This window comes from Lepidochelys kempii, chromosome 18 (assembly GCF_965140265.1).
Source record: "Lepidochelys kempii isolate rLepKem1 chromosome 18, rLepKem1.hap2, whole genome shotgun sequence".
NCBI classification, from domain to species: Eukaryota; Metazoa; Chordata; order Testudines; family Cheloniidae; genus Lepidochelys; species Lepidochelys kempii.
In genome coordinates, this window is record NC_133273.1 from 18,617,607 (window position 1) to 18,630,118 (window position 12,512).

The following is a 12,512-nucleotide window of genomic DNA, read 5'->3' on the forward strand; positions in this document are numbered from 1 at the left end:
AAACGGCCATATTAACCAGGTTCAGCAAACACTAAATTTCCTTCACTGCTTGTCAATTCCCTTCATGTGGCCTGAGAATATGCACCAGCTGTTGCTTTGTTGGACAGATTACAGGCTAGGCTAGTCAAGAAATCCCGTAAAGATGCCTTAGACTCCCAAGCTAATCAAAGATTCCTTAAGTATTTATCTCTGGGTACAGGTCAGGATGAGCTGTATGGCATCAGAGCGGAATGTTCATTCATAAACTTCTTTGGGGTCAAATTTTGCATAGAAGGATTGTGTTTAGTATTCTTCCCAGTGTCTCAGAGGTTGTCCTTAATTTCACTAGTTCTTTATCCCCTTCTCTTGGATCCTTAAGAAATTCAGTGTAGCTATGTGAACACGATGCTTTTGTTTTAGCCTACACAGCGAATGCCAGAAGCTTATTTTGTACCTTTCCCTAAAGATTGGAAGTCTTTTCTCACGAGTGCACACATACTGAGTTTCCACCTCCATATACCAGTAACACTATAGAAGCTAGTGTTCAATATGTACCCTAAAACACACTGTACTTTTGAGAAATTACTGCATATCTATTTCTATGATCTAGAGACAGGTCAAATGCTGATGCATAAAGCCAACTTTTAAAAAAGTTTATTGAACGGTTTGAAAAATATTTGATGTTTCAGGAATATGTAACAAGTTTCCAAAGCATTAACTTGAAACATTAGGATTTTTAAAACGTAAGTATACACTGGATTATACTGTGTTACATCAGTTTTAGTACTTCAGTAACTTGCATTTTCCTTTATTAAAAAAAAAGGTATCCTTTTGGAGATCACCAACTCATTTTTCCTTTCAAAGGAGTAAATTACAAATCTTTAGGCCTTGCCTACATAGGAAAGGGTTTGAAGGTATAGTTATACCAGCAACCCACACGCTAGTAGAGATGCAGCTTGTCTCAGTAAAAGAGGTCTTTTGCTGGTACAGCTTAAACCATTTCCACAGAGTAAGCTACACTGGCAAAAGGACGGTTTTTTTGCCAATATAACTGCATCTACACTAGGGCTTTTGCTAGAATAGCTGTATCAGTAAGGGGTGGCGGAAGAATCATGCCTCTAACTGACACAGCTATGTTACCAAAAACATTTCAGTATAGACCAGGTGTTAGTAACCTGCTTGTGTACGGCCAATTAGGAGAGACAGGTCTTGTAGTGGGGGGGGGGGGGGGCATTCTTAGAATTAGATAAATTCTTAAAGTATTAAAACACAAACTCACTGTTTGGGGTTTTTTGTTTAAGCAAAGCTGGTAAGAAAACAGGATTAAGTAGTTTGTCCGAAGTGAAAACTGAAGCATAAATCCACCAGGTTACTGTCTTCCCTGGAGTCATGGTTGTAGCTCTCTCTATTCAGCTGTGTAGCAATCCACAGATTTTTGTCATCAAGGTGGCTTTCATAGGCAAAACTATGAAGAAACGTCACTCAGAGCCAAATAATGCAACTGCCTGTGTATGTTAGAGTAATTTTAATAAGAAACATAAGTCAAATTTAGAGGGAGTAGTTACATAGGGTTTTAGAGATTACATTTTATGAAATGTACACTGAAAATTGAAGTTCCATAATTTGCTACATGTAATGAATGATATTTACTATTATAAAAAAGCACAAATAAAAAAGGTGCTAAAATGCTAGATTTTAGCTTTTTTTTTAAAAAAAAAACAAGTTCTATATAAGCCTCATTTTTACTTATTTTGCCTTACCATCTTCTCAAATGGTTTATTTTTTTCACTTCCTATCCAGCAAAGCCTTCTGTCCATTCTCATTCATTTTAGTATATTTATACACTAAATGTTAAAATTAAAGGCTCTACTCTGTTCCTTTTCCCAATTATTGCATTTTTAAATAGGGAAATGTATCTTTTTCCAAAACAAAAGGTTTCTGTAGCTCAGAAAGTAAACAGCTATTCGAAAATTGAATACTCTGTCGGCTAAAAAACCCGTAAGCAACTTTAAGCAGTGATATAACCATTATACTGTAAATTCAAGTGAAAAACAAAGATCTAAAGGTTTCAGAGTGGTAGTCCTGTTAGTCTATATCACCAAAAAACCAAGGAGTACTTGTGGCACCTTAGAGATTAACATTTATTTGGGCATAAGCTTTCGTGGGCTAAAACCCACTTCATTGGATGCATGCAGTGGAAAATATATCTTCCTACTGCATTTTCCACTGCATGCATCCGATGAAGTGGGTTTTAGCTCACGAAAGCTTATGCCCAAAAAGGTCTAAAGCTGTCTGAACATACTCAAGGATGTCACAGATTTTGCTGGTCCAGACGGAATTCAACCAATATTCTAGATAACAAAACATTTATATACTTAACATGAATTTATATTAACACAATTTTAGCATGATTTACACTGTTACCAGAGTTTAAATCTGCTGCTTTATGCAGAGTGCTCTCACCTTGATTTGACAAAATTAAACAGACCGGGGCAACATGCAAAAAAAGAGACATTAGCCCATGAATCAGAGGACTGCAGGGTAGGTAGAACATGGGAATTAATACATCCCCCATTGTTACCCCTGACTGCACAAACATTAATAAGAGCAAGACAACCATGAAAGTTCAATAGAGCTTCTTTGCAATCCCCCACTTAATCAGTAAGAAACAGATTCCTCTGCAATAATATGCTGAAGACTTCAAGATTAGCAGAGAACATCCATCCCTTTTAATGGTCTATGCAGAGATACATGAAGATGCTAGGATTTGAACAATATGGTTATGAGAGACTGCACCACAGAGAACATAAATGTAAACATTATAACTGAGTTTGATTTTTAGTAAAAGTGATTTCAGTACAAACCCTTTTTTCAAACTACTTATTTTCATAAAAGCATGTACAATAAAATATGTACATAAACAGGTTAGAAACATTTGAAAGACTTATAAAAGTACATACAAGACTTAAAATATCTTGAAGTGTGCTGAAGGCACCATCGCTACTATGCTGGGAATGTGTCCTGTTTCTGATCAGCCTATCAAGGCAATATCCCTTTTCTCCTTACTCAAGAGCTCCATCCTGCAAGCAGCACACTTATCTTCAATGGGCGTGAAGACCATTCAGATCCTAATTTAGAATGTGAGACTAGTTAACGTAATTAGTGGTTCAAAAGAAAAACAATACAGCCATCCTAGAAGAGACTCTGCTGGTTGGGTCAACAACACTTGATGAAAATCTGTAGTTTACAACCTCAAATGCTGCTGCTTACTCCAGAGGTTAAAAAGAGAAAAGAAAAAATCCAAACCATTTCTAAGGGTCACAAACATGCTGAAAAAGCAAGGAACTGCTCAGGCATAATTAGCTCATCAACAAAAAAGTATGCCACTTCACCAGTTTGTCCACGCAAGCAGTTGTCAATGCTGCCTATGGGGACCCTAAATGATGTCCATTCAAATGGGCAGAAAGAAAAAGGGTTCTCGATACTTACAAAACTATCTGTATTTCTGATAGTAAGTTGTATCTGTAGAGTAACTGTATAGTGGTTCTTTCCCCTAATTCTTGCTATATTTTTATGGAAAGGCAAAATATTTAATTAGTTCACCTGATGGGAAGACATTTTGACTACTATGCATTCATTTACGTTAACAAAGAGCATTTTAAAAAGAAAAATTCCTTTGAGTTTTAGATGAGAAGTCTTAACCACAGAATTACAAATCTACCAAATTAACTGGAATATTTTAATGCAATTTTTCTATTATGTATCTAGGTACAACCTAGAATGCTACTCTGCAAATTACTCGTTACAATCGTGTTTGAGGTGGTTTGTAGATGTGTGTTGATATTGATTAAAAATACCAACCCATTATAAATAAATAAAAAAAAAAAGGCTAACAAATCAGATTCTAAATTCTTCCACTCCTATTCTCAGCAGAGAGGAAGCAACATGATAATCTCTGGTCATCAGCAGAGCAGACTGATATGAGGTAAGTCACTATTTAAAAAATATATGTATTGGTCTATTCCCCCTAGGCTGAACAAACATTTTTATACAAGGGATACTGCCATTTTAAGTTCCCACGAGTCTCATTAGGTGGCGACATTCAAAATTCTTCTTCAACAGCAAAGTGATTTTGCTTCTTCCGAACATTCCAGTGTAAACACTCAGCCAGGCTTTCAAACCAGTCGCTCACAGGATCTCGGAAACAGATCGAAGGGAGGGGATAGCAAGAGGTAGTGATGCTAATACTGCAATACAGGAATACCCTCAGTTAGTAATAAGGGAGGATAAATAGTAGTAAGACTGTACATTTGTGGTTACAGAATCAAACTGTCCTGGATTCCCAGATTTATCTTTTTCTTTCTTTAAATACACCCTTGGGACACTGGCTACATCACTAAAAATTCAACTCTTTGGAGAATGGTCAGTTTCCAAAAAGTCTGGGGGTGGCAAAGATGGGGCACAGTGCCTAAACAATACAATGAGCAGAAACAACAAGGAGTCTGACGACACCTTAAAGACAAACAGATTTATTTGAGCATAAGCTTTTGTGGGTAAAACCCCACTTCTTCAGATGCATGGAGTGAAAATTACAGATGCAGACATAAATATACTGACACATGAAGAGAAGGGAGTTACTTCACAAGTGGACAGCCAGTGTTGACCGGGCCAATTCGATCAGGGTGGGTCGGCAGCTTTGCCTCTCCTGGAATTGACACCTCCTCATCTATTATTGGGAGTGGACTACATCCACCCTGATTGAATTGGCCCTGTCAACACTGGTTCTCCACTTGCGAGGTAATTCCCTTCTCTTCATGTGTCAGTATATTTATGTCTGCATCTGTAATTTACACTCCATGCATCTGAAGAAGTGGGGTTTTTACCCACAAAAGCTTATGCTCAAATAAATCTTAGTCTTTAAGGTGCCATCGGACTCCTTGTTGTTTTTCTGGATACAAACTAACACGGCTATTCCCTGATACTTGTCACAGTGAGCAGAGTGCTTTACAAATGTTGAGATCAAAGCTCTTGGGAGCAGAGGGTTCTAGGCCAATCTGCCTTGCCCATGACCCTCTCTCATCTTACTCCTTGCTGGGGTTTAACAACCTCACCTTTGGACCAACTCAAAATTTAAAGTCTTAAAATATTAAACTGTCACCATGATCCTCAAATTTCAAAAATAAGGGCAGCAAATACTAAAGAGTCTAACTTTTCTACTAAAGGACCAATCACCAAATCTAAGATTGGGATCTCTGACTCTTGCTGTCCACCTAATCTGTCCATCCCCTCCATTCTTCAAGTGGTCAGGGCAATACAGAAGACTCCAAGTGCAAGATCCTGGCAATTTTCCAATTCCCTGCCTGCCCACAAATATGAAACAAAGGCAGCGTGTCACACAGCATGACTGGTCTATGAAGGAAAACACCACACTAAGCAGAAGACAATTTTGGGTTTCTTCTTAGCGTATCCTCTCTGGGCTCTCACACTTCATTGTATCTATAAAGAGGTTAAGTTCTTTCAGCTACAGCACTGTGTCTCATGAGTTGCAGAATCCTGTCACTGAACGTAGCAAGGGCCCATCAATGCATCTGCTGTTGTATAAGTTTATTTGAGCACAACAAAGGGATACATCTTCTCTTTATGATGTTTTATCAGCCTTGCCAATGGCACAGGACACAAACATGGTCTTATCCTGAGAGGTACAGAGTACATGAAATTCACATTCCCTTCACTGTACTCAACAGGTCTCACGATCAGGACCGGTTTCAGAGTAACAGCCGTGTTAGTCTGTATTTGCAAAAAGAAAAGGAGTACTAGTGGCACCTTAGAGACTAACCAATTTATTTGAGCATAAGCTTTCGTGAGCTACAGCTCACTTCATCGGATGCATCCAATGAAGTGAGCTGTAGCTCACAAAAGCTTATGCTCAAATAAATTGGTTAGTCTCTAAGGTGCCACTAGTACTCCTTTTCTTTTTATGATCAGGACCATAACTTGAAGTCCACAGAATTCTTTAAGGACATGCATTAAGTAATGTTTGTATGATTTTTCCTGACACTTCATTGCTTTTAAAATGTAATTGAAAAAAAATTATTTTCAAGTGAGAAAATGCCTGAAACAATATAGCATTTCTAATTCAGCTTGAAATTTAAGGGTCACGATGGTCTATCATAAAGGCTCCAATCATTTCCCTACTAACCCTAACCCAAGTTTGAAAGTGTGGCCGTAGGAAGATTACAAAGGAAGATGATAACAGTCAAAGAAAAATCTTTACCTGTCTCCATGGCAGACTTCCTGTCTCTTCCTCCCATCAAATGAAACCCATGCTGTGTTCCTGGCATCTGGGGACAGCATGATCTGAGGAAGAGTAAAGCAGAAGACTTAAGACTGAAATAATTACAAGAGCTTTTGTAGCTAAAGGGCAAAGAGGAAGCACTCCCCTGAATATTACACTTTGTTATTACTCTTCAGTGATCTAACTGTTGTACTGAAATTTAGCTTCCTCTCCTGCCATTTTTTACTGAAAGGTTTGGCATATTATGGATAAAAGTTTAATATTTTATATACAATTTACTTCATATGCAGCATATATGTCCCCTTGTTATATATGTACATTGGAGCCTTTTCCTAACGATGGCAATAAGCTGATTTACCAAAGGCATCCCAGTTACAAAAGACCTGAGCTGATAAAGAAGTCAATACATGACCCAATTCAATGAGATGAGATTATGAAATTCTCTGCAGACAGAATCTAATCTGCATTCTAGAATGATACATTTGAACTTTGATGCAGGGTGAATCTAAGGCTTGCAAATTTAAAAACAGTTTTTCTTTTAAATAAGACATGCCATAAAGTGATCAACTACCACCATAATAGCATCATCATCTACTGTGTAAATAATTGTGGGTTTATAGAGATGCCATTAATAAGTAACGAATCCATGAAGCAAAAATTTATCATTTCTTTAAACTCTACCCTGCACTCTCCTGGCCACATTTTCTGCCCCGCACCCCTCTAAGAAATAACCCAAGACTTCCATATTATAGATTACTATATAACTGAAACAGTTATATAAATTAATAAACACAAAACACCTGACATTCATTTTTTGAACTCAAAAATGTATTTGTGAAAACAAAATCCACTCTGTACTAAGACCTTGCCTGTCAAACTTTTCAGCAGAACTATATTATTTAAATCACAGCAGTAAAAGACAAAGAGAGTTTATAACAGATGTGCTGATACCACTTTCACTGCACACCCGTGAAAGCTGTGATACTACTTTTGACACCAGGTTCTGATCCTTCACTGCCTTTCACCTTGTGTAGTCATCTACATCTATGCAAAATGGATATAGAACACTTACTAATTAGAATGGTAGTGTATTTACAACCACTCTGCACAGGTACAGATGACTATATAATGTGCAAGTCAGTGGAGACTCAAGGTCTAGAAGTTTATTCTTCTAAGCAAGTATATGTTGCTTCAAGAGTACTTTACAAAGTTCTACAGTATTCAGTAAGGTTTTGCCATGGTGGATAATAATGAACACATTCTACCCCCTTGTTTTTTTTCCAGTTTCAATAGTTATCGCCACAAGTTTCTATCTTTAAAAAACAAAAGAACACAATTTAACCTTGAGCTCAACTCCTGCAGGAACAACAATGGGTCTGAAGGACAGTGAGTGAGGGCAGATTGGGGTGATCATTATTGCAGGAACATTTGGATGAATCATAGATGCTCCTGCTGCAGCCGCATAAGCCGTGCTACCAGTTGGTGTGGAGACAATCACTCCTGTGAAGGGAACAAAAGTTTTATAAATGTGGCTGCTTGGCTTGATGCTGTTATTTAAAAGGAGGCCAAGAAACAGGACTGTTGCACTTCCTCCATTTGAAAATACTTTAAAAAAAAAAAAAAAAAAGAGCTCTTTCCAACTTTAGTCATTAGCTGGATTTCTCCTCCACTCAACACAGGTATAGTAGAGACCGAAATTTTTAGCTAAATGCTTTAAAAGATTGCTTATAAAAAGTTAAATTGGTGAAATGGAAACGTCTAAATCACAAACTCACATTTCATATGACAGGTGTGGTAATAAACACATAACCAGGAGTCAGAAACATCTTTCCAAACCGAGCACTGACACAGACTACACCTCTAAAGCCTTGGGCGAGTCAAACAGAACTACTGTGCCTCAGCTTGCACTTTTGTATAACACAGATCTATTTACTTTCCTTAGAGGGATAGGAGGATTCAATTTTTTGAAGAGCTTTGCAGGTGAAGTGCTAATATTAAATAAGTAGTGACTTCATTAAAAAATCTTAAGATTGCAGCAAACTCAGACATCCAACTCCAGGATCTTCCCAAACCGTTTTTTCCCCCCTTGCCTTTTGTCCCTAATTCCCCTACACAAACAAGTGGAGACTTGACACCAGGCCTCCACAAAATAAGATACAATCTGTAAGCCTCTTTTCTGCTTTCAGTGCTGCTCTATGGACTGCAACAATTGTTTAAATGAAACTTACCACTCCTCTGCAGACCTAGTTTTCAACAACCCAGGAGCAGAAGCCAAGGTCTTGATTTCTACCTCATAAAACAATGCACCCTTTTTTAAAAAAGTAGGCGCAACCTAAGTAAGAGCTGATTAGCCTGTCCCCGTCTTAACAGTATGAGGTATAGGCTTTTTGATTATGAAACGGACTTACCGTCACCTTGCACTGTGGTTATGAGGTGTCCATTTAGAAAAACATCCACATTGGAAAGGTAGGAGGAAGGACCTCGATCCACTACAACTTCATTTAGGACCTGACATAATGTACAATACCACTAATTATTTCCCTGGAAGCATAATATTTGACAAGTGACTAGTTAAGTACGTCTCCCAGATCTTTGAAAGGTTAACCCCCCACCCACCCACCCCATTACAATGTCAGTTTAGCTTAGTCCTGGAGTCACATACTTTTGTTTTAGATTATTTGGTGCAATGGATCAAAAATTAGCTAAAGGGCAAAGAGGAAGCACTCCTCTGAATATTACACTTTGTTATTACTCTTCAGTGATCTAACTGTTGTACTGAAATTTAGCTTCCTCTCCTGCCATTTTTTACTGAAAGGTTTGGCATATTATGGATAAAAGTTTAATATTTTATATACAATTTACTTCATATGCAGCGTATACGTCCCCTTGTTATATATGTACATTGGAGCCTTTTCCTAACGATGGCAATAAGCTGATTTACCAAAGGCATCCCAGTTACAAAAGACCTGAGCTTGATAAAGAAGTCAATATATGACCCAATTCAATGAGATGAGATTATGAAATTCTCTGCAGACAGAGTCTAATCTGCATTCTAGAATGAAACATTTGAACTTTGATGCAGGGTGAATCTAAGGCTTGCAAATTTAAAACAGTTTTTCTCTTAAATAAGAGATGCCATAAAGTGCTCAACTACCACTATAACAGCAGCATCATCTACTGTGTAGATAATTGTGGGTTTATAGAGATGCCATTAATAAGTAACAAATCCATGAAGCAAAAATTTATCACTTCTTTAAACTCCACACTGTACTCTCCTGGCCACATTTTCTGCCCCACACTCCTCTAAGAAATAGCCCAAGACTTCTATATTATAGATTACTATATAACTGAAACAGTTATAAGAAAAGGAGTACTTGTGGCACCTTAGAGATTAACCAATTTATTTGAGCATAAGCTTTCGTGAGCTACAGCTCACTTCATCGGATGCATACTGTGGAAAGTGTAAAAGATCTTTTTATACACACAAAGCATGAAAAAATACCTCCCCCTGCCCCCCTCTCCTGCTGGTAATACCTTATCTAAAGTGATCACTCTCCTTACAATGGGTATGATAATCAAGTTGGGACATTTCCAGCACAAATCCAGGTTTCCCCCCCGCCCACAAACCCACTCTCCTGTTGATAATAGCTTATCTAAAGTGATCACTCTGCTTACAATGGGTATGATAATCAAGGTGGGTCATTTCCAGCACAAATCCAGGGTTTAACAAGAACGTCTGGGGGGAGGAGAGGGGTGTAGGAAAAAACAAGGGGAAATAGGTTACCTTGCATAATGACTAAGCCACTCCCAGTCTCTATTCAAGCCTAAGTTAATTGTATCCAATTTGCAAATGAATTCCAATTCAACAGTCTCTCGCTGGAGTCTGGTTTTGAAGTTTTTTTTGTTGTAATATCACAACTTTCATGTCTGTAATCGCGTGACCAGAGAGAGTGAAGTGTTCTCTGACTGGTTTATGAATGTTATAATTCTTGACATCTGATTTGTGTCCCACAGTATGCATCCGATGAAGTGAGCTGTAGCTCACGAAAGCTTATGCTCAAATAAATTGGTTAGTCTCTAAGGTGCCACAAGTACTCCTTTTCTTTTTGCGAATACAGACTAACACGGCTGTTACTCTGAAACCTGAAACAGTTATATAAATTAATAAACACAAAACACCTGACATTCATATTCTGAACTCAAAAATGTATTTGTGAAAACAAAATTCACTCTGTACTAAGCCAAAAGCCAGTTCTCATTGGCATTGATGGATTTTCCTTTTGCTTATATGAATCAGTGGGAGATTCAGTGGTAAAGATTACTATGAGAAATTTTTTTGTTTTGAAAAGGTAAGGAAACCTCTGGTGCAGATACAGAATATTACAGAAATTAAACACAATGAGGTTGCTTCTGCACACTCCACCCACCCTTCCTTCATTATCCTTAGTAACCATTCTGGAAATTATGTGGAAGCAGATAGCATAGATGTTATAATACTGGGTTAATATAATTTGGTGTAGATACAGTATGCAAAAGAGAACTGGTGATTATCTCAAGTGAAGAGTGAATTATTTCTTAGTTCTTTTGCTTATTTCCTATTTTATGCTATTCAGACTCTGACCTGATATTGCATGATTTGCTTGCCCATTTCCATCTCTAGACTTGTAGAGATCACTCCATTTTCTTCAATACCATTTTGTATCAATGTCTTCTTCTCTCTGTGTTCCTTTACTACTTTCACTTTCAGTCTGCTCCGGAGAACAAGCGCTGCATTGCCTATAAGAAAAAAATAAAACCACACACACTAGAGAGTGGCACCTACTACATTATCAGGAACTGCACCATTTGCACAGCAAGCTGGTAGCATTCACTGTGAAACGTTTTTCCCCATTTTTCAGTTGCTCATTTCTCAAGTTTCTTTTGCAGGAGAATTTTCCATCCTTTGTCTTAATTCAAAACAGAATTTTTTTTTTTAAAGGAATGAGCAAAACTTGAGTCAAATTTGAGTAACACAAGCATAAAAACCCACTTTCCCACATACGTTGTAATGAGAAATCTGAGAATTTACATGTACATAACCTAAAGCTGCTGAACCTAGCAACTTTGCATTTGGCTCAGGGAGACATAAGTAAGACAAAAATGAAGACAATTAGTTCATTTTTAAAAAGGTATGAACTCTGAAAGACAACAATTTAGCAACATGAGAATCCTGTTAATATTTTTGGATGTCTTAATTTTGGGATGCAAGCTGAGCAGCTTTATTTCTCAGCGACCAGTGCCAGCAGCTTTTTTTCCTTTTCTTTTATTTCAAACACAACTTAAATACCAAGAACTACTGTAAATGCAACTTTCAGGTTGAGAAATCAAGCACTCAAGAGTCAAACTTCGAAAGTTAAGATTTCTCCTTCAGTGCTAAGGCACACAGCTCATGATTTTCTATTCCCATTTTCCATATTCGGTGTAAACTTGACTAGTTTACTATTTAACAACATATCAATAGGCCAGATTAGATTCACAACATAACGTTCAAGAAGGAACTTTAATTTTTGGGAAAAAGTAAAGGAGTACTTGTGGTACCTTAGAGACTAACCAATTTATTTGAGCATAAGCTTTCGTGAGCTACAGCTCATTTCATCAGATGCATACTGTGGAAACTGCAGAAGACATTATATACACAGGTTTCAGAGTAACAGCCGTGTTAGTCTGTATTCGCAAAAAGAAAAGGAGTACTTGTGGCACCTTAGAGACTAACCAATTTATTTGAGCATAAGCTTTCATGAGCTACAGCTCACTTCATTGGATGCATACTGTGGAAACTGCAGAAGGAGTTTTTTTTTTTGCGAATACAGACTAACACGGCTGTTACTCTGAAACCTGTCATTGTAAGGAGAGTGATCACTTTAGATAAGCTATTAGCAGCAGGAGAGTGGGATGGGAGGAGGTATTGTTTCATGGTTCTGTGTATATAATGTGTATATAATGTCTTCTGCAGTTTCCACAGTATGCATCCGATGAAGTGAGCTGTAGCTCACGAAAGCTTATGCTCAAATAAATTGGTTAGTCTCTAAGGTGCCACAAGTACTCCTTTTCTTTTTGCGAATACAGACTAACACGGCTGTTACTCTGAAACCTTTAATTTTTGGAGTTTTCTGACTTTTGGATGCTTGATTTCTTACCATTTTAACTTGGCATTGTTTACAAAAACTAAGAAGTTACATGTGATGGGGTCATCTACCGT

At 37.6% G+C, this 12,512-nt stretch overlaps 1 protein-coding gene across 2 annotated transcripts in view; it reads right to left on the reverse strand.

Annotated features, from left to right (window-relative positions):
* Nucleotides 1-1,027: 1,027 nt before the first annotated feature.
* NADK (NAD kinase) overlaps nucleotides 1,028-12,512 on the reverse strand; it is a 47,870-nt gene continuing 36,385 nt past the window's right edge. Inside the window, exons 6-10 of one of the 2 annotated variants that reach the window (XM_073316400.1) lie at nucleotides 10,896-11,050; nucleotides 8,683-8,782; nucleotides 7,617-7,774; nucleotides 6,254-6,336; nucleotides 1,028-4,226 (exon numbers count right to left, since the gene is read on the reverse strand). In XM_073316400.1, coding sequence (XP_073172501.1) covers nucleotides 4,082-4,226; nucleotides 6,254-6,336; nucleotides 7,617-7,774; nucleotides 8,683-8,782; nucleotides 10,896-11,050 — 641 coding nt within the window. In that variant the 3' untranslated portion in view covers nucleotides 1,028-4,081. The remainder of the gene's footprint in view (nucleotides 4,227-6,253; nucleotides 6,337-7,616; nucleotides 7,775-8,682; nucleotides 8,783-10,895; nucleotides 11,051-12,512) is intronic. The other variant, XM_073316399.1, reaches the window with a different exon arrangement.